Consider the following 22961-nt stretch of genomic DNA (forward strand, 5'->3'; position numbering starts at 1 on the left):
TGTAAAACAGTGCAGCAGGTGACCACGAAAAAACCCTATTTTTAAAATTAGGCCAACACTAGGTTTTAAGCTAGACATGGAGGATGGGCAGGGACTCCCTGTCTACTTTACACACGATAGTCCACGAGTGGGTATGGTCTAAAACTGAGCTTTTTTAATATAATGAGAAGTCTTGAGGTACACCCCATCTTATGTGTGAGTGCTATATCAGGCTGAGATAGATTTGGTATAAATATATCCTGGCAGGCAACACTCCTGTGAGGCATGAAAGGGCCCTGGAAAAACAGGGTAAAAAACAAACTTACCCAGTCAAGACAGTATAAGGTGTGGAGAACAGTGACTGGAAGCAGTCCATAGCCTGATGAAGGAGAAATGGTCAAATGATGTAGATAACGTGCAACAAAGGTGTAAGGAGCCACCCACATGCCAGCCTAAACAATCTCTTCTAATGGACAATGGAAGTGAGCAGCCAAAGAGTGAGTAAGGTGACAAATATGATGGTAGGACACCTGTAAGTGCTGATATGCTTCCCTCTCCAACAAAACAGGCATTATACAGATGAGCTGATAGAATCATCCAGTGAGGATAATGTGAGGAAGATCACCAGTGGATGAAGGATTCCATGGAAGGAAGAGATGCGATTGGGAACCACAAAAAGAGAGAAGTGCAGGCCAAATAACAGGACAAAGGAAGTGATCAGGACCTGTACAATAATAAAGATAAGAAATAGAATTGAGAGATATAGGTTTCAACATATTATCACCTGAACCCACCACAGACATTCAAGGAAAGAAAGCATGATCCAGATCGAGAAGGATATAGGAATGATGAAACAGAATGTGGGAAGAATCAATGCCATACACATCAGAATGTCAATGACCACAGGTGAAAAGGAGGAAATAGGTGATATAAGGAACAGGAAGTTAAAGGTTTAACCCAAAGTGAGGAAGGGTAAAGGGATAGAGAACAACATTAAGGACCCATCTGGGAAAGCTATAAGAATGGGTACAGCAAAGAAGATGAAAGGAACAGAAGAGAGTAGTGAGGACTGCTACGTAAAAAAAAACAAGAAAGTAGTAGAGAAAACTGCCCCGGTAACCAGCATCAATTGAGACAGATAAGCCCAGGTTGAAGAGCCATGTGAAGAATACAGATAGCTGAGGAATGGAAAGACAAGAAGGTAATAAGAACAATGCAGTGGTAACAGTGAAAAACATGTCATTTCTACTGATACACTATGAGAGAAGACAGGCAAACAGAATGGGAAAAGAGCAAGGCTACACCGAAAGCCAGGTCAATAACGTGCCACCATAAGGACTGAATGAGGGCAAGAACATGATGGAGGAGATGAATAGTGGTGTAAGTATAAAGGAAGAGGTTGGACCAGTCCTGACTGAATACATCCACTGCTGATTGTTATTGGATACAACAACTGAGTTGTCCAAAAGGATCATTACTAAATAGCCTTGTACAATTGAAGAAAATTATCCAAAGCCAAAGAACTACTAAGAGTTCAAATAGGTTGATAAGAAGGGTCACTTCTAGGTTTCATGAACTCAAAGTCTCGAAAGAGTCGAGAAAAGCACCCCACCCTGTCAAGGATACATCTATAAAAAAGATGAAGATCCAGACATGAAGGAGGAAGATGAACAACCTTCATAGTACTGGTACTGTCGAGCCATCAGGTGAAAGAGTCATACAGGAAAGGTGGAAGATGCATAATGGAAAGGATCCCAAAAGAGGTTCCACAGATTGTGCAGAGACCATTGCAAAAGATGCAAGTGAGCACATTCCAAGAGAATAAGTGGTTCCATGGAAGCCCAAGTCCCCAAAAGAGAGAGAATTTTTTGTGCAGGAAGATAATGAGAGGAGAGAGCTGTGAAAACCAAACTCTCCATGACCTACAAATGAAGCAGAGAAGGCTGAACCTTGCTGAGATGGAAATAGAAAAACACCCATTAGAATCAGATATTGAGTGGTTGTGAGATGAGACTTCACCAGCTTGACTAGCCAACTTACACAAGCTACTACCCAAAGAATCAGAAGAGTATGGTCAGAGAAGACCTATTGGAATGGAGCTAAAAGAAGCCAGTTGTCCATGACCTAATTTAAAACCTGGATGCTAGGGAGACGAGTATGCGAAGATAAGTATCAGAGACAAGACAGAACAATGACCAGAGACCAATTCCTAGTGTACTGGGTAATGACAAACAGATGGGAATATAGTCCCAGAGAATAATGAGAAACAGTTTCAATAGCATTCTTAGCCAAACGATCTGACACTGCTTCAGAGAGATGCTAGTGGAAGACAGGATCCCCAGGAGGATGGAAAGGAACAGGAGACAAAGAAGAAAAACAATGGGTAAAACTAAAGGATAGAACCTTTAGCTTCCAATGGTCAGCTGCAAAAGGAATCCAGAGATCCATAAATCGAGCCAAACAGACTCCCACTGTTCCTGAGCCCAGTAGATAGTTAGAGACGAGAATGTTGTCACTAAAACCAACATATAGTGGAAGAACAGATGAGAGAACAGGGAGTAAAAAGAAGTCGGAAGGACATGAGACAACAACTGGAAGAGAAGGAGCTTGGGATAGACAGGACACAAAAGTAGTCAAGGAAAAAATGCTGGCATGCAGCCTCAGCCCATGACTTCTAAGAATCAGGTACCTCATCAAAAACCCACTGGCATAGGAAAGGAGCCAGATGAAGGTCTCCGAGATAAGAAGGGGAGTAAACATACTTGAACAAAAAGGGCATCCCTCCCCAACAAATCCAAGCAGCAGAGTAACTATATGAGAAGGGACAAAGCTGTGGAAGAAGAAAAAGGAAGGAAATGAGTGTCTGATGAAAACCTCCAGGGGAATGGTGGATTGCTTCCATTTGGCTCTTTCTTCAGAATATTATAATAAGGAATAGGAGAGAGTGAAAAAAAGGGTAATATACCTGGCAATAAAGGTCACAGAAGTATGCAGAATGTCGAGGTTTGCAAATTTAGGTGGTGGGAAAAACTGCCAAAAATTCTTGTTTCATGGATGGGAATTATTGGAGAAGTCCATGTCAAGGCCTGAAAAAGGCCCAAGCCACATGAAAGACTCCATCACCTGCCACACAATGGCTGTAGCATCCCCTGACAGACAAAAAAGCACCTGACATCATTTTGATAGACTTTCTGAAGTGAACAAAGACCTGATGTTCAACCATAAACATTGTGGAAATTACCATCTCTGTGTAATTCATGTTATGAAAAATAAGAACCACAAAGTCTGCAAAGGTGGAATTATTTGAAAATAAAAACAAAAAATATTTCCACAAAAGTTGATCTTCTAGATACTTCAACAAAACATCAATACTGAGAAATCTCATGCAAGCAAAAAAAGACATGTATTAACAGTCAAATGTCAAATTAAGGAATGTTGGTTGAACAATCAGTATAGAGGAAGCCAGCTGTACTAGGAAGAGGAGTTGCACTGTTATTGGTAGAGAATTGTTGTATGCTCATTTGCATGCAACAACACTACCATATCATATAAGATTAGGTAGGAGTTTCAAAGCTAGTGGGGAGCAGAAATGTTCGCAAATAGAAGGCAGCACTGAATCTGGAAAGCTAAATGTGAGTGAAGGTAATGTATTGTATTGGAACTGAGATAATAAATGCGTGTTCAGATCTTAGAATTAGAAATTCTAAGACAGGGATATCCCTTTTACTTAATGGCATTAAAAAACAAAGGTATATGGATCAACTTGGAGAAACAGGATCATCCAGAAAGAGACCTGCTAAAAGTCATATCCCAGGTGTATAAGCAAGCAAAGAATAATATCTTGCAACATTTGAGAATCCATAAACACAAAAGTTAATAGCAAAAGCCATCGATATGTCTCACGCAACAGTACTTAATATAATCAAGAAGGATCTCTATCTGGAAAAGCAAAACAAGTTGCTTCCACAACATTCTAGGAAAAGAAGACCAACTGTAGAAAACTGTATGAACAGTACCTAGCCAGGTAAAAAAAAAATCACAGTTCATGTGATCCTTGATGAAGCTTCTGTTTACCTTGATAACTGTAACAAGTCTTGTGCCATTTTCTACTGGTCAATGGGTGAAAAGCATTTCCAAAAGTAGTATGCAGCATGATATGAAAGTTTTTTGAAAGGATTCATTATTTTCACTGGACACTGCACCAAGGGCAAGCTAGAGAATAGATACATCAAGGTTAACTATGCTTATCATATCATTGTTTTAGATCCTTTGTACCACACATAAAGACTGGCCTTCTATAGAAATGAGGAAAACAGGGTATGGGTTCACCAAGATAAGGTTCCAATCATACCTTATATTCCACTTAATTATCACATACCTCAAACAGCTGGAAAAAAAAAACAGATATAGATACTGGACAGAGTATTTATAGATTTCTGTGCGATCACAGAATTGAAACACGTGCTGAGAACTGTCACCCTCGTACATGAGATGCAATATGCAAGGAGGAGTGTTATCCTTTTAACATAACAGTCTTACAAAGAACTCTTTTTTCCAAAGTGAAAATTACACTGGAGGGCTATTGTCAAGATGTTCAATAAGAAGATAAAGCATGACTCGACATGTAGACAAGGACAGAAATGCCATGGCGAGGCTCTAAGAGAACATTTATAATTGCATAATGCTAGATATATTACAGATGTTCTAAGATGACATAGCAATATATCGTTGTGGAAATAAAACTTCAGAAGTTGTAGCTAAAGATAGAGTAAAACAAAATTTGAAATATCTTTCATTGTTTATAGATTTAAAGAAACCAGATATATTTCTGTAACTTTTCTGAAGAATCAAAATCTTGAAGTAAAGAGAATAGAGACAAAAATAATAGGCAGTTTAGAAAACGTCAGAATGTGTGAAAGGTAAAGGTTTTGAATCCACAAAAATCTAAACCCACCATATTATATTTAACAATCATACAAATAATTGCATAATGCTAGATATATTACAGATGTTCTAAGATGACATAGCAATATATCGTTGTGGAAATAAAACTTCAGAAGTTGTAGCTAAAGATAGAGTAAAACAAAATTTGAAATATCTTTCATTGTTTATAGATTTAAAGAAACAGATATATTTCTGTAACTTTTCTGAAGAATCAAAATCTTGAAGTAAAGAGAATAGAGACAAAAATAATAGGCAGTTTAGAAAACGTCAGAATGTGTGAAAGGTAAAGGTTTTGAATCCACAAAAATCTAAACCCACCATATTATATTTAACAATCATACAAATGGGCTTGTATAACATTTCAATAAAAATAAATGGTGTGGATGTCATTGAGTGTATAGATATTAGATCCAACTATTATGTGGTAGACAAAAAATCTAGTTAGAAGTCAACAAAATAAATTCAAATGTTCAATTAGTATAATGTCAAAAAGAAAAATTATTCATTGCCATTAGACCAACTAACTCTAAGATATTTCGATGCTAAACTAACTACAGAAAATACTACCATGCAACCATTCTTATTTAGAAAAACCTCACATTACCATTTTTGCCCAGACTAGATTTTATACCTAAAAGTAACCTCACATTTTGTAAGCAAACTTATTTATATGAATATTCCTCATGAAAGTCCCAATAGGGAGAGAATACATAAAATGTTAAAATTATCTAATTTGAAAGTCAGAAATTAAAAACTTATCATTGAAATGTTCTAATATTTTTACGGACAAATCAAAATTGATAAACCTGGCTGAACACAATCTTAACAATTCCATTGAAAATGTTGTATTTAGTAGGACACATCATTATCCTTCAGCTAAGTGGTGGATTAATAGGAGGTCAGACAGGGCTGATACTCAGGGGCCCACAGGTAAATGGGAATCAGAAAGTAATATTTAACCTGGCAGTGTCTCAAGTTGAACAATTTTTGTTCAACTTGCTCACCCAAAGACTGTCTTGGGGTAACTTCAAAGGAGGTTAATTATAAATATATACACATTTGTTGACCAAGATGTATATTTAACCATGAAGTAACACGCATGAGGGGGGGACCATATTATTCACTGTCCCAGGGCCCCCAAGCTGTGTTAATCAGCTATTGCTCCAGCCAAGTTGAAGGAACTTAGGGGACAAATAAACGATACATATAATGAAGGTTTTAATGAACCATCTAATTCACCATGGGTATTATCAATAGTCAAAGTAAAGAAGAAAACCAGTAACTACAAATTTCACATATATTTCAGAAAACTGAACAACGTAACTGTAACAGACAGATTCCTATTACCAGTTAACAGTGACCTAGCCTGGTCAAAATGCATGGCATGACCTTTTACGGCATTACATATAATATTTAATTAAACTTTATCATAAAAGTGTATTAATAAACTTGACATGAAAGCATAGTTTCAAATTCAAATTTTAATACTATAAAAGTTTGAATTCCTTAAATTCAAAAAAAAATAATTAAATTTGTTTTAATTTTTCTGTGTTGGGTGATGCACCTGAGTTCCAATTTCTTCACTTAAGATTTTTTAACTTTCAAGAATAGCATACTACACTTGAAGCAAGATTCTAATATACCACTAATTGACCAAGCTATACTTGTAACCAATAGAAAGAGCAGTTTAATTAAATTTTGAATGTAACACACTAAAACCTTGTGACATACAGAAAAATAGATGTCCATGGAAAGAGGGTTAAATGCACTGAGAGATGCAAGATATATCAGTACACTGGATTTGTCATCTGATTGGGGAAAATTCCATTTAAAGCCTAAGGATAGAATGAAAGCTTCATTTATTACTAATAATGGCCTCTGCTAATTTAAAATTATGTCTTTTAGAAAGAACAATTCTGTAGCTACTTTTCAAAGGCACTACAAGGAATTAAAGGTATTTGTTGGAAGGTGATAAAATATTCTCAAACTTTTGAACAATATTTGAAAGGCCTTGTACTTCATACAATAAATTCTTTGAAGTTTAGATGTGTTATTTATAAAAGCCTAGGCCTACATAATTGAATTGTAATTATATATTTTGTTTTACTTGTGGAAGTTCTAATGAATACTCATAAATAAACCATTCAAGAACTTATTCACTTACATCTTATTAGACAGTAAATAGAATGCAATGGCTGTTCCTATAACTTCTTGCATGTCAGATCCAATTATGGCAATTTCTATCATAATCCACAAAACCAGGCGAGGAATTTTTGGATAAATTCGCTGACAAAGTTCTGCCAAATGAAGTCCTGTCACCACTCCAAGTCGAGCAGCTAATCGTTGCATAATCAAACCCAAAACTGTTGCCCACATCAGTATCCACAACAACTATATAAAATAAAATGTTAATTAATTTTCCTATACATATGACTATGGTGATGTGAATGAGTTTTATGTGGAATACGTAATATAAGCTGTTTGTCTGGTTATTAAAAAAAATAACAGATATCAATTGAATTGCTATGAAGGTATAAGCTCTTACTAGACAAAATTTTATAAGTTTTACAATTTTTATGTTCAAACTTTTTAACTATTTGTTTAACTGTTGGTAGAGAATAAAATTAACTTATATTCCAATTTGGAGTATTACACATTAACAAATATACTGTTTCATAAAGCATATTATATTGTAATAAACAAAAATGAAGAATGTGTGTTCAATCATTATCATCATAATAACAATTTTAAACTGAAATTTTAATGTTATATAATGAATTAAATGCAAATTACTCAAAAGATAATACCAATAACTAACAAAATTCTAAATACACTTAAAATTGAAATATGCTTTACTACTGAGATGTAAAAAATCCTTAACGAATACTTTCTTTCAACAATCACAAATGGATTTTTTTTTCAACATACTACACTTAACTATTTACACTGATTCTTTTTATTAATAAATACAATATAGGTTACTAATAGATAACAGATTACACTTAATGTAAAAAAAAAAACTATAATTTCAAATTTTATTTTTACTCTTAGTCAAAAAAAAGTTTTTTTTACTAATATAAAATATGTATGTTAAATAAAATTCAAATTAAACATATATACAGATAACAAAATGATGGAAGAAAAGTCTTAACAATTCTGATTAAGATGATTTTTTTCACTAATAAAATTCTCAACACTTTTTAACAAATATGTTGTTGTTACCTTAAACTGTGCAATTGTACCAGACTGAAGATCAGACTCTATATTGCCAGGGTCTAGATAAGCTATACTCATTAAAAAACCAGGTCCTGTGAATGCCCACAGCTTTCGAAAGCTAAAAGTACTCTGTAACAGTTAAAAAAGAAAAACAGAGGTATGACACAAGGCATCTTTACCAAAACGAACTTCCACATTGATGTAATGTTAATGATTTTACCATACAAACTGTACCTTACTTCTAGATAATACAACATACATAAAAGAGTATTAAAATATAGTACAAGCACTGATGTTTTTACATATTTTTCTCATAAATGTGAAAAAAAAGAAATACATTTCATGAACAATTGTGTTATAAGCCCTCAGACTTACAACTGAGCCATTGGGGAGGGGGAGAGCTTTTGCATTTCAGCTGACCTTTTAATCTTTTAGAATTTGGTGTTGAAGAATTTGCATACTTAAAATAACTTAAACAAATTATACAATAACTTTTTCATAAACAAGCTTGGTACTAGTTTATAGATATTCAGCATTGAATAATATGTTCTTAAGATATCTACACAGCAAAAATTATTAGTGGGATAATTTTTCTAAGCTATTTATGCACCAAACTGCTTGTGGATCCACAGCCCCAATGACATGAGTCAAAGAAAATAACTTAAACAAAATAATATTCAAAATTTGGTCAGTTACTTACAGGCAAAAATATAAAATTAGTCAACACAATGAAGTATGAGGACCGTACTGTTAATTAATGGTACAAGTTCATAATTTGAGGGTTAAAGGATAATTGCAACTTGTAATTTCATAGATATGACAAGGCAAATCCACTTTTACAAAATGATATCACTTACACTTGTCAGTTGTGGGAATCAATAATACAATCTGAAATACAAATGACTGGTCATTTAACCTATGCTATGAATATACTGATATAATAAGATCAGGTTATTTTGAACTGAATCATAGGGTTTAAAGTTTAAACACAAAAAATGATCTACAGTAATCCAAATTTAAGTAATTTATTGTTAGATATTATAAATCATTTTTTAAGTTCATAAGTGACTATTAATTAGATAGCAGCAACTTGTTTTGATTTCCATTATAAATCTAATATCTCTAAAATGTTTCACAGATATTAGTTCAACATGCATTAAAACAATTATCCACCACAATTGTTTTTGGTGGCACCAAAATAAATGCCTATGGCAATTCAATTTTGAATCAGAAGGCCAAGCTTTCATAGAAAACTAAGAAATATGGTTAAATGATTTCAGTTATTGCTGTTATATTGTACATTTTAACACTAAATGACAATCTATGTAGAGGTTATTTCTACAGTTTTGCTATAAAGTGGAAATAACAATAAAAAAAATATTTATGTCTAGATTTACAATACAATACTTAGAAATTACTGACTATCATGAATATGAAACTAATTTTATCAATACTAATAAAAACAGATAAATACATACACTTTCTACTTCTGGAATGTGAATTTTCTGTTCAAAGTACGTTGATCTGTTGGGTCTTAAGGTCTGGCATTCATCATGACTAGTAGTCACATCAGGATTTTCTTTCATGTTTTTACCTTCACTTGAGATGTCTTCACCTAAATTTTCATATTTGATGTATACATTACGTAGAAAAGGATAACCTTTGTGTCAGATATAAAAGACTGTTTAGTGTATGTATTATTAATTTATTTATTTTGTGAGTGAATATTTCATGATTATTTTTTTTTTGTAACAAGAGAGTTTAAATCAATTATTTTAAACGTGACAGTTATGACAAGTTTGGTTACATAACTCGGTAAGAATCATACATTGTGTTTATAATTCATTGATGTCAAGGCTGATGAACATTGCGTGCAATCCATTGATGCTGAGGATATAGAGATTTCTAGAAGTGATAAAAAAGATGAAAGAAGTGATGAAAAAAAGTGCAGAAGGGAATAAAGTTATGGGACGGAGAAGTTCGGTCAGAGAAAAGTTAAATGATAAGCTAATTGTCGTGGGAGTGAAAGGGCAAACAGTTGATATGTTAGAGTGAGATTAACATTATCATAAGACATAAGGAGAACAAATTGTCTTATCAAAAAGTGTTCTAAAGTAATCGAACCAGCCTGAGTGAACACTGACGAAAGGCAGACGATTCTTGGAAAAATGAGCAGACAATTTTTGAAGTACAGGAAACAACTGTGGTAACTCAATGACAATGTAAATGAATTATACACAGATAGTCTGCCAACAGAAATAGAGAAAAACAGTTCGGCTAGTCAACTGAATTCTAAAGCAATTAAATAGGCCTAAGTGGACTTTTGACAAGAAGAAGAGAACTATATAGTCTTTAAGATTTAACTATGACCTCCATAGTGTAAGAAATTTCTGTACATGTGTTTAACTTGTTCTGAATTTATATATCATTTTGAAAACAAGTGGAGTGCATGCTGTTCGTTTATTTTTTTATAATTTATTGGCAACAAGCCACCGACACATGTTCATAGAAGAATCCACAGCCCAACACACTCGTATATTTACATTACTACGTACTAAAAAAAGTAAGTTTCTGACATTTGGCGAGCCATAGCCATGATTATACAGTGGTAGAGGGTGGAAGAAGAAAACGTGAATGACAGCAAAAATAAGTAGGCCTATATACGCACAACTGAAGTAGTAGCCCAAATAGTGTAGAGATTACAATTATGCTATATAACCATGTCAGGTGATTTTTGATAAATGGATAGAAAGAGGAGAGTTTCTTGGGTTAAGCTATCTTTTTTTTCAGGAACTTATATCCTGTCATACGCCATCCAGATGATGACCCAGAATATGGTTACCTGATTCGTTGGGGAACCATTAATGATCTCCAACCAATACGAGCTGCTGATGGAGGATTAGGATTTCTGTTAGTGCCATCCTCTTCTTCAAATGAAAACCTGACATCAAGGAATTCATCCAAGACCTGACAATGAGCCAGTCTCCCCTTATCATGCTCTGCCAGTAATAACTTCTGATCCAGCCTAGCCTGCCAGTCCAGCCACTCCAGCCCAATCTGCTAATGCTACTGTTCCTGCCTCAATGCAGATTGCACCCAAAATGTCACCAGCCATCATCACAGAGGGGATACCAAGTGATGTCTGCTATCCAGAGATCACCAAAGAACTCCACCAACTTTTCCTGATGACTGTTTTTACTCACCTACAAAGCCTACCAAGAGGGAGTGTTGTCCTCAAGTGTTTGAAGCCTCAAGGATATGCCACTATCCTCAAGCCCTGGCCTGCCTCAGCCTTCAAAGGTGCCAAACTGTCTATCCATGAGGACGGAAACTACCTACCTGGACTCGTGATACACAGTGTACCTTTCAATATCACCCTTGAAGAAATTAAAGAACTTGCTGCCCAGGACATCACCTACTCAAGATTGATTGAATCAAGTCAGTCTGTACCGGACTCCCCCCACCGCTGATTAAATTCACAATGACGGACATGAAGAAGGCAGAGGAAACCATCACGTCTGGAGTTATACTCTTCTTCACCTATCATCAAGTGAAGCAGCCAAGGTTGGACCAAATATAATCCAGTGCTTCAAGTTCCAATGCTTTGGGTACACAATGACAGCCTATACAGCTGCTGTTCACTGTGTCTGGTGTGGTAGCCCTCATCCAGTTTCAGCCTGTAGGAAACAGCGAAACCTGACAAAGTGTGCAAACTGTAACGGTCTGCATGCCATGTCATACTGAGAATACCCGAAGTCTACGTCTGTGACCACTTCTCAACGACCCACAACAGTTGCTGCTTCAACCACCAACATCCCCAATAAGGCTCTATGCTTTAGTGAACCACTCCTCACTGAACCAGCCAACATCTCATCAAGCCAGGACCCCAGACGCCAAGCACACACACCAAACAGCAGAAGACATACTTTGAAGCCACCCAAGCCTCATCCATACGTATGACACCAACAAACCCTCCAGTGGACCTTGATGACATGTTGGCTGCAATCAACGTCATCATTACTAAGGTTACCTCCAAACTCTACATTAACTTCATCAACAAAGATACTGTCACCTTGTAGGTCTTTCAAGCAACTGATTACCACTTCCAGTCTGAGAAGTTTGATAATCCAGTAACCACAGGTCACATCCTGAAACAGTGTTGTGCAGCCTGTCAGGACCAAGGGTAAGTCTTGTAGATTGTTTTTCTACCTTAAGGGACTTTTTAAGTATTTAAACATGGCTACCATAATTCAAATTAACATACAGTGTGGGTTTCGCTATAAAAAATTTGAACTATATAAGTTAAGCAAATCAGTAAATGCAAATATCATTAGTATTAATCGAACATTACTCAATATACAAAGTAATTTTAATATTCCTGGATATAGAATATATCATATACCTAAAAGTAATGATAGTCACAGAATAGCCTTACTGTAAAAGAAATATCTCAAAGTTACATTCCTTAAAATTCATATACCTGACATTAATGAAATAATTTTATGCCAGATTCACCCCTCCAACTCCCCACCAGGAACATTAGCCAACATATATGTCTCTCCTACAGACAAACCTTTCAGAATATATATAACCAGTTTCACAACACAATTATCATTGGTGATTTAAACAGCTAGCCAAAAAGACTTTAATTGTCATGTCACAAACATGGCAGAATTCTACATAAATTCTTAGAGGATAATAATCTAGTAACAATTAACAATAACACACACACACACACATTTTAATGGATCTCAAGACATTCTTGATTTAGTAAGAGTCCTTATTGCACTAACCAACCACTCACACAATTTTCAAGTTCACACCAACATCGGAGGAGATCATAACCCTATATCATTTACCATGTATCATCACTGCAGAAATATTTCTCAGCAACAGCCACTTGTTTATGATTACTCACAATCAGTTGGGTAACACTAAATTATAACATCACCAAATGCCTACCAGAAACTAGACTCACACTGAAATAGACAATTATGCAAGTGAGATCACAAATGCAATAACTGAAACAAGAAAGGAAATCATACTCAGTAAAATGTAACCCTGACATGAATGCATGGAAACTTACACCCGAAATTCACTAGTTAATTATAAGCAGAAGACAAATTAGACACGACTTTATCCACACTCTTGACCCCACTTTAAAACCTCTGATTAATAATAAAAATGACAATATCAGGAAACTTATACAAAAACAACAAATCAATAACAGGGATAGATCCTGTAAATCCATAGATATTTCACAGTCAGACCCACAGTATTTTGGCATAAATTTAAATCAGTCACTAACAATCACTCTAAAAGCAGCATTAACACAATTAAATACAATAACAAGACAGCTTTGACCAATAGCGAACAAGAAGAACTATTTGCTCAATACTTCAAAACACATTTGTAACACCTAATGTAGCATCATTTGACTCATCACACTTTAACCATGTAAATGATCAGGTCAATAATAATCCTGATATTTTCATGCCAAGATTCCTGATTTCTGTTCAGCAAGCTAATCATCCCCATAATATATCCACACAGCCTAAATCACTGACAGAAATAAAATTCAATTTAAAGAAGATCAAACGTAAGGTGCCAAAGAATGATGGTATTAATAACATAATCCTTAAACACCTCTCTGACCCAATTTTAGAACACCTAGTTGCAGTTTATAACTTATAACTACTATCAGAATATTATCCTAATATACAGAAATCAGCTACCAATAAAGTATCACTTAAGAAAGATAATGATCATAGTAACACTGGTAATTATAGACCCATTAGCTTACTTAAAATGCAAGGAAAATTAATGGAAAAACTTATAACCAATAGACTGAATTGTTATCTTGAGGCAAACAAGATCTTGAACAATAATCAATATGCAGGTAAGAAAAATAGACAAACCTCAGACCACCTAGATATAAACAACACAATATTGGCATTCCAATGGTTCCAACCCTATTAGTATGGTTGGTATCAATTTTTCTCACTCATCGTATTGCCAAAGTTCAGGTTAACAAAGCAATATCTCACTCATTTACACTAGTTGCTGGAGTCCCACAAGGGTCCTTACTAAGTCCAACACTTTACAACATATATGTTAATGACATATCCTTCTCCCCTTTAATGTATACATTAACCTCCCAGTATGCAGACAACACAACTATTTGGAGTACATCAAGCAACACTCATACTGCCACTTCTAAGAGTTCAAGCCTCATTTAATACCATATCAACATGGTATAATAAATGGCGCGTTGCCCTTAACCCTATCAAAACACAAGCCATCACTTTTCACAAAACAATAAACATGTCTAGGAGAAAACTTAAGAATTTAAAACTACAATTAAATAATACAACAGTGAATTTCTCTAAATATATTAAGTTTCTAGGTCTAACCTTTCTGTCCAACTTGTCCTGGTGTAAACATTTTAATGATATTATCAGTAGAACTAGTGCCTGAATTAATTATCTTAGATGTATTGGTGGCATAAACAAAGGTTGCTCTGCCAAAACCATTATCACGATTTATAAAGCATATATTATATATATATATATATTTCGAGTGTGGTAACACAGTAACTTGTAACATGACCAATATAACAAGATATAGAATCTCCAGAACACAGCAATTAAAATAGCACCAGAATACATCCACTCACTTGCTAAGCTACCCCTTCTAAAAGAATGCTTAATTCAACTAGTTACCTGATATTCCAAATGCACACCAGCAAGGAACACACAAAAACACACGCAAAGACAAAAATTCACCCAAATTGCATCCACCCCAGCCTCTTTAGCCAGTTATATATCTTCCCTTAACATGATCAACAACATCACATCTTAAGTGAAGTTTAATAGTCTTGACTATGTCTATATGTAATGACTGAATATTTCATTTTCAGCTCTGAGTAGGTTTATTTTCTCAGCATCTGTCCAGTGAAAGTGGTTTTCACTAGGTACTCCAATTTCCCCCACACAAAAAGTTTGGCCATTGGATCTTTAGATCCCAGGTCCCAAGTAGGATAATTCTAAACATGCTTAATATTAATCTTCATTTTCTAATTTATCTTATTGGTTAATCTATATCTTATGTCATCTCTTTTCAACATTAGATAAACTTTACTTTTTAAGTGTGTTTAACTTCTTAAATTAAACCTAAAATTGTATGTTAAAAAATCAAATCATTTCAGCTATCACAAACAGGATGTACTGAAGAATGCATCTCCTCGTTCATGCCTTCATCACTGACAGCCTTCAACACCTGACATCACCACATTGTATGTAAACAAACAAACGTGTGTGCCACATGCTCTGGACTATCCACGCTTTGGCACTGAAGACACTCTGAGTTCAAGCTTCAATCAAGTTCTTCTTCCCTTTTTGCCTATCATTTCTTTGGGTTCTTCAATGATGGCTTTCCCAGATGCTTGATCAGTTACCCAGATAGATAGAACTCTGCTCACTTAAGTTAGGGTAAAATATTTAACTTCATGTTACCTCTCATGGTATATAATAATCAGGCACTAACTTAATATTGGTACGTATCATACCTGTCATGAAGGTTATATAATCCTTTGTAGAATTAAAATCCTAAACTCACATGAAGGGCTGAAGAGAAACAACAGTTTCTGAGCACTCCTGGTTGTCTCTCAATCCATTTTGTGACTTGGTAGATATAATAACCTAAATTACTGCCAAGTCACTTAGTTGTTTAGAGTTTGTTAAGCAACAACAAGTCACAGACATTTACTGTAGAAGAATGCTTTGCCCAACAGACCTATATTTAACTTAAAGTATTAATAATTACTAATAAAAGGAAGTTTTTTTTAGTAGTAAATAGTAATGTAAATATATATGAGTGTGTTGGGCTATGGATTCTTCTACAAACAGGTGTCTGTGGCTTGTTGGCAATAAATTCAAAAAAAATAAATGAACAGCATGCACTCCACTTGTTTTCAAAATAATATATAAATTCGGAACAAGTTCAACATATGTAAAAAAATTCCTCACACTATGGAACTCATAGTTATATCTTAAACACTATATAGTTCTCTTCTTCTTGTCATAACTCCACTTAGGCCTATTTAACTGCTTTAGAATTCAGTTGACAAGCCAAACCATTTTTCTCTATTTCTATAGTTCACTTACACTGTTGTTGAGTTACCATGGTTGTATCCTGTACTTCAAATATTGTCTGCTCCTTTTTTGTATTTCCAAGAATCGTCTGCCTATTGTCAAAGTCCATTCAGGTTGGTTCAATTACTATAGGATACCCTTTGACGAAATAACTTGTTCTTCTTTTCTCTAGTGAAGTTATTAATCTCACTCTAACATATCAACCATTAGGCCCTTTACTTCCACAATGACTAACTTTGCATTTAACTTTTGTCTGACCAAAATTCTCCATCCCGTGACTTTAATTTACTCTCTTCTGCTCATTTTTTCATCTGTTTACTGCTATTTATACATCTATTACTTAGGCCTTCTCGAAATCTTTATATCCTCGACATCAATGAATTATAAACACAATGTATGATTCTTACTGAGTTCTGTATCCAAACTTGTTATAGCTATCACCTTTAAAATAACTGCTTTTAACTCTCTTGTTACAAAAAAAACCACTAAACAATCATGAAATATTCACTCACAAAATAAATAAATTAATAATACCTACAATAAACAGTTTTATATCTGACACTCTCAATGAGTATGTCATATTTCATGTACATGAAAAGTTTTAACTAAATTATATGTACTTCACTTATTGTTCATAAAATAATATATCAAGTCGATTTTTTTTCCTAAACAAGTTTTTTTCTTTATTTTTAAATCATTAGTTGTTGTTTTTATTTGGTTATTAATCTTGCTGTGCTTTTTTTGGCAAACATGGTTCTGATTGCTATTTACTATGGTTTTGAAAAGATTTAGTTGTTTTAACTTTTTCCCCCATTGATTTCATACACTGTTTTATTTCCTTTGCTCCCTTTTATATATCTGTAAGGTAAATATTGAGACATCTCACAACTTGTTTTAATTCTATATCAGTATTTGTTTAAATTAACATGCTTATGGTATTTTTGGCTTTTCCTTTCTAATCTGAAAATTATTGTTCATGTCAGTATTTCTTTATTTGTGTTTAAATGAAAATCTAAATCTAAACTAAAGGCTATCAATTCTGTATCCATCACCAGTATCAAACCTTGAATTTTTAGTGCATAAGCCTTCAAACTTACCACTTAGCCACTTGGGAGTAACAACGTTAATAGTTTCCTACACTGAAAATATATTTCCAATGGATACTTACCACTTGCCACTAGCCTTGAAACTCCCACTCACCCCACATTTTTTATGAGGTTCAGCTGCATTGTAGCATGCAAATAAGCATGTGAAATCCTCCATCAATAGGATCATGATATTCTCCTGTCACAATTGGTTCCCTCTATAGAGTCTATACAGTAGAACCCAATCTTCACTTCAAGATTTGGCAGAAAAGAAGCACTGGAAATGGGTAAAACCATAATACAATCTCACAGTTGAATCAGTGTGTGTAGTAATGCTACAGGCATAATGCGATATCTGGATGAGGACAAAACAACCACCTGATAAGACTAAGGGGAGATGAACATGTTGGGTGTGGTCCACCTGCCAGTCTGGATGATTTCCCCTAAATAATAACATAGATAGACAGCCAGGGAAAGGTAACATGTCTAATCTGATGTGATGACACCTGTAAAAACAAACCATAGGGAGTCAAGAGATGAATACACAAGCCTTATAAGTTGGCAAATCAAACCTGTTAGAGTAATGTGTGAAACACCACTATGAGTGGAAGGGTACCAGTAGATAAATAAATAAATGGACCACGGAAGAAAGCCGTGAGAGCTTATAACATCTGAGAATACACATAAGACTAACCAGATCAAAACAGTATTAGAGTCAAACCTGATTCTAGTATACATGACACTATTTGTAAGAGTTTAAGTATGGATAAACATGTCACGAAGGTATGAAAAAATAATTATTCTGAACCCAAGGAGTCAAGGCACAATGTTTCCACTCCCCCTAAATGCAGTTCACCAGAAAATTGGGTCAGCATGGACCCCAACACCTGCAGACAAAAAAGAAAACTAAGTATACCAAGGAAGGATACCAATAAAAGGTAATATACCTGTGTCCTCATAACCAAGACGGTTAATGATGGCCAGAGAGTATCCACAGGTACAAAATTGGGATTGCATAGCCAAGGAAGGAAGGTAGAAAAAAAAAAACCCAAATTGTCTTAATCTTGCCTAGATTCACCAGACAAAGAAATGTCAGGTCTGAGCTAGGAAGAAACAGCCAGCCACATGATGGACCTCACCTTCCACAAAAAACCATGACCTCCACAGCCAAAAGTGTAAGGCCTGTGGCCTAAAATACAGCAGGTTAAAATGTTGTAATATTCATCACTACTGAAATAGTGGTAATGAAATAAAATTCTGATGTCATATTCATCTGAAGCAAAGTTCAAAATTAATAAATTACAGTGAGATTATCACTGTATAAAATGAAGCGAAAAACAATTAAACTCTTTAATAAATCGTAAAAAACAAAACAAACTAAGACAGTGCAAAAAACAAGTGCCAAATCGAGAAGTAAACATTGGGTTCTACAATATAGAGGGAGCCAGCTGTGACAGGAGTGCGTGTCTCACTCCTATTGGTGGAGAGTTGTCACATGCCTATCTGCATATTGAGGGCAGCACTGAATGAAAATAACTATTATGTGAAAAGAGGTAAGATATCATATCAGAAATTATTAATTCAGTACCGAATGTTTCTTCATAGCTACATAATGAGCAATCCAAATTTTGGAGATGTAAGTCCATAAAGTTACGAATAACCCACTGGGAGACTCATATTAGTACTATCAACAATAGTTATATTAACAAGGACATTAGACTGCTGTTAGAATATATTTACAATTAATTATTTTGCTTTTATCCATTAGAGAGAAGAACACAGGCTCGGTCAATTTGACCAACCATGTGACCTCTTTGTACTCATTTAAAGTAATTTACGTTTAATTTTGTACTTTTTCGAGTGGTGGTAGATAAAATAGGGATGATGACATGCTAAAAGAAAATGTGTCACACGGGTCACACTAGTGGAAATTCGAGATTTTTTTAAAAATTGCCTTGTAGAATTAATAACTTAAAACTTGTATACTATTGAAATATGGACTATTAGCTAAGATTTTATGCTATTCTAATTGGTATAACATAAACATAAAGTAGTTGAATAAAATTTTGAATGTAAGACTCTAAAACCTTGTGTCATGTGCAGTAAGTGATACCCAGGGTGATAGGGCTAATGGTTTATGTGGGATATATCATTTAAGTTTATTACAAGTATTATGTTTACTCTTTCCACTTCATTTTTGAAATGAAGTTCACAATGAAATAAAATATTTTCATACATATTTTCTTAAATAAAAATTCATACTGCTAATCAGAATGCATTGCTACTCAAACAAGGTACTGCTTTGAACAATTTGTTTATTTTATTGAGTTTCACACAAATCTACTTGAAAGCTATCTATACTAGCTTTCCCTAATTTAGCAGTGATAAACTAGAAGGAAAACAGCTAATCAACACTACTCACTGTCAACTCTTGGGCTATTTTTTACCAATGAAAAGGGGGATTGACCATCATATTATAATACCCCCATGGCTGAAAGATTGAGCACATTTGTAAAGTCTCAGTTTCTGTGAACTATTTATTTAACTTTTTTGGTAATTTTAAATTTGTATTCCATTATGTGTTTTGTAATTAATTAATTATCCAGTCATTGTTTTATAGTTTAGTTAATCTAATTTTTGAGAAAAAATCCACAAAAGTATCTAACTTTGGTATTGATTTTTAAAACTTTCCTTAGTGATAAAAGAACTAGAGCAAAAATACATCAGTATTTAACTTTGAATATGTTTTACTAACAAGTAATTGGCTCAGTGTATATCCATATTTAGTATGAATAGCTGTTGACAATTTTATTTTTATATCACTTAATTTTCTCTTCTCTGTTCATTAGTTTTGTCAATTATACAAACGATTCAAAGAACCATCTTTTGATTCCTGAACAATAACTTTACCTACATCATGAAGTAGTTATTAAGACAGTTTGTACACTATATTAGGCTATGTTATATTCTGCAGTTAGCCAGTGTTTCTTTTTTCTTTAATTAAAAGAAAATACAAGTACAATAATAATGTCCACTCACCTTCTTCACCTAAGTATTTTGAGAAAGCACTTTCTGAATCTGTTGTTGTTGTCATTTTTAGCTATTTTGAAAAAAAAAAAAATTCTACTGGTAAGCGTATGTAGTTTGAGAAAAAATCCAAAAGTTTTAAATGCTTACAACTTTATGATAGTATAACAGTACACATACAAATGACCAATGTGCTTTATTAGCATATGATATATTCATGGTATCATAATCTTTATCATATTCTCTACAAATACAAATTTTGTTCTTGAAATCACTATAAAAATTTAAAAGATGAATAGAATAAAAATGCTACAAACTTACTTTCCTGTGGTGTATATTCCACCTCAAATTTGTATCATAACCAAATTCACCCTTAATAGTCATGCTATTAAAAATCTGATAAGAATCAGTTCTATTTACACTGTGATGTCACTGAAACTATTTTAGTAAAAATCATATAGCTAACAGTTAAGTTCACCTGCTTGTGTTTTGAGGTTACACATTCTGTAATTCCATTTTCTTTTATAGTATATTCTGCATAAAATAAAATACTCATTCATAGTATCACATACAATACAGGAACATGTAGTATGTTATAGAGGTATAAATTTCTTCTCATGAAATATTTGTTCCATATCATCTACACATACATAGAGTACTGTAATTTTCAATTATGGAAGAAGCAATGTCTACTTCCTAATACTTTTTTCATGCTTATATAAATAACATCTTAAACATTCGGAATAATGTATTTTTAAAAACAGAAGAGAAACTGAGTAGCTCAAGAAGCTATGCAAATGACACTTATGTGACTTACCAGCTCATAATCTTTGGTATCTGGTCTGGAGCTTGTGTAAAGTCTCTTTACTAGAAATCTGATAAAAAAAAACACAAGATAAATACTTTCTTTAAAACAATCTGTGCCCCAGTAGCATGGATAATAATTAAGGTATCATGTACACGCTATAATTTTCCTATACTGAAAATGTATTTCCGATAGGTACTTACCTCTACTAACATAAATAGCTATTCTCGTTCAGTGCTGCCCACTATATGCAAGTAATTTTTTCACATGCCACAAGCCTTGAGCTCCCATGTAACCCAAGATCAATGTGGTTCAACTGTGTCTCACATGCAAATCATCATGTAACAACCCTCCTGATGCATGCGACTCCTATTTGATTCTACTGAATTATCACTTCGAGATTTGGTAGAAAATGAAGGCACCAATTTTCAGTGGGGAGGAAGGGTGGGAAGTGTGAGAGGAGGTAAGTATTTTCAATACATGAAAATTATAACTTCCGATTCCGATATGTACATTACCTCCACTCACATAAATAGCAAGAATCCCACACTGAATAGATGGAGGGACTGGTGTGAAAGAAAAAAAGAAGCATCCAAAAGAATAGATCCTCGCAGTAGAGTATCATACATGGGAGACCACACCACTTCTGTACCAGGTATACTCCTTGCCCAGTGTGGAAAGAGGTGTTGCAGACATGGGTGGAAATTGGGAGGATCACATCCAAAATGGAGAGAACAGTGGTTGGATAGGTATCTGAACCACACAATATTGGAATCTCAATCCCATAGTGTACATCAATGTGGGTGAGAGTAAAAGGATATGCCTCTCAGTGTAGAGTAGCTAGGGTGCAATGGACCATACACAGCAAATCATGAGGAAGAAATGTATTAATCTGCAAGTTCCACCACCGTGACCCACAACACAGGTGAAGGGAACAAGAGTATAATTGAGGGAGGAAACAGAGACACCTATAATATGTGTGTGAGGACTTATCATGGTTGGTTCAGCTCTGAATCCAAAACCCAACCACTGCGAACCAACGTCCATGTGGGGGTAGGATGAGGGATCTCAATCAAAGGGGTGAACTGCAATTTTGACTGCACACTCCAAAGCTACAACATCCCCTCTGATAAACCTGTACAGAAATGGAGCATCAGATTAGAGGGCATCTCATCATCTACACCAGCAGAACACCACCGCCCTACTCTCAACTGAACTGTTTTATAATTATTTGTATCATATATCATTATCACATTCAGGAGGATGCCTCCATGGTCCACCACCCCACCAGCTTGGAACTTGAAAGTGGTAAGGACTCTCATACTCCACTGAAAGAAAAAAGAGGGGGGAAAATATGGTGGAGTGTCCCGAGGAATGTCAACACCAGAGACAGTGCAACAGGAGACCAGAAAAACCCTATTTTGAAAAGAAGTCCACTCCTGAATTATTCAATATAAGGAATAGCAGAGATGGGCAGCTGTCTCTTTCTGCTTTACCCATTAATTCCATGGGTTAGTATGGTCTGGAACAGGCATATGAATGAAGAAAATATATTGAAAGGAAAATCTACGAGCAATCTTGTGGAATGCCCCATCTCAACAGTGTGCATTTAGTGGCCATAGAAATTTTAATTTTTAGATCATTATGGCCTCACCATACCATAGAGTGGGATCCATAAAGAAAAAAAGGGACATGCCCCTGAAAAACAAGAGGTATTTTTATTTATATATATATATATATATATATATAAGA

General features: G+C 34.6%; 1 protein-coding gene across 2 annotated transcripts in view; it reads right to left on the bottom strand.

Moving 5' to 3' along the window:
• Positions 1-22961, bottom strand: part of LOC106477596 (natural resistance-associated macrophage protein 2-like) — an 84549-nt gene that overhangs the window by 40694 nt on the left and 20894 nt on the right. For both annotated transcript variants that reach the window (XM_022381475.1, XM_022381474.1), the window contains exons 2-6: positions 21222-21279; positions 20417-20477; positions 9618-9754; positions 8146-8268; positions 7088-7314 (exon numbers count right to left, since the gene is read on the bottom strand). In XM_022381475.1, coding sequence (XP_022237183.1) covers positions 7088-7314; positions 8146-8268; positions 9618-9754; positions 20417-20471 — 542 coding nt within the window. In that variant the 5' untranslated portion in view covers positions 20472-20477; positions 21222-21279. The remainder of the gene's footprint in view (positions 1-7087; positions 7315-8145; positions 8269-9617; positions 9755-20416; positions 20478-21221; positions 21280-22961) is intronic.

Source organism: Limulus polyphemus, unplaced genomic scaffold (assembly GCF_000517525.1).
Source record: "Limulus polyphemus unplaced genomic scaffold, Limulus_polyphemus-2.1.2 Scaffold167, whole genome shotgun sequence".
NCBI classification, from domain to species: domain Eukaryota; kingdom Metazoa; phylum Arthropoda; class Merostomata; order Xiphosura; family Limulidae; genus Limulus; species Limulus polyphemus.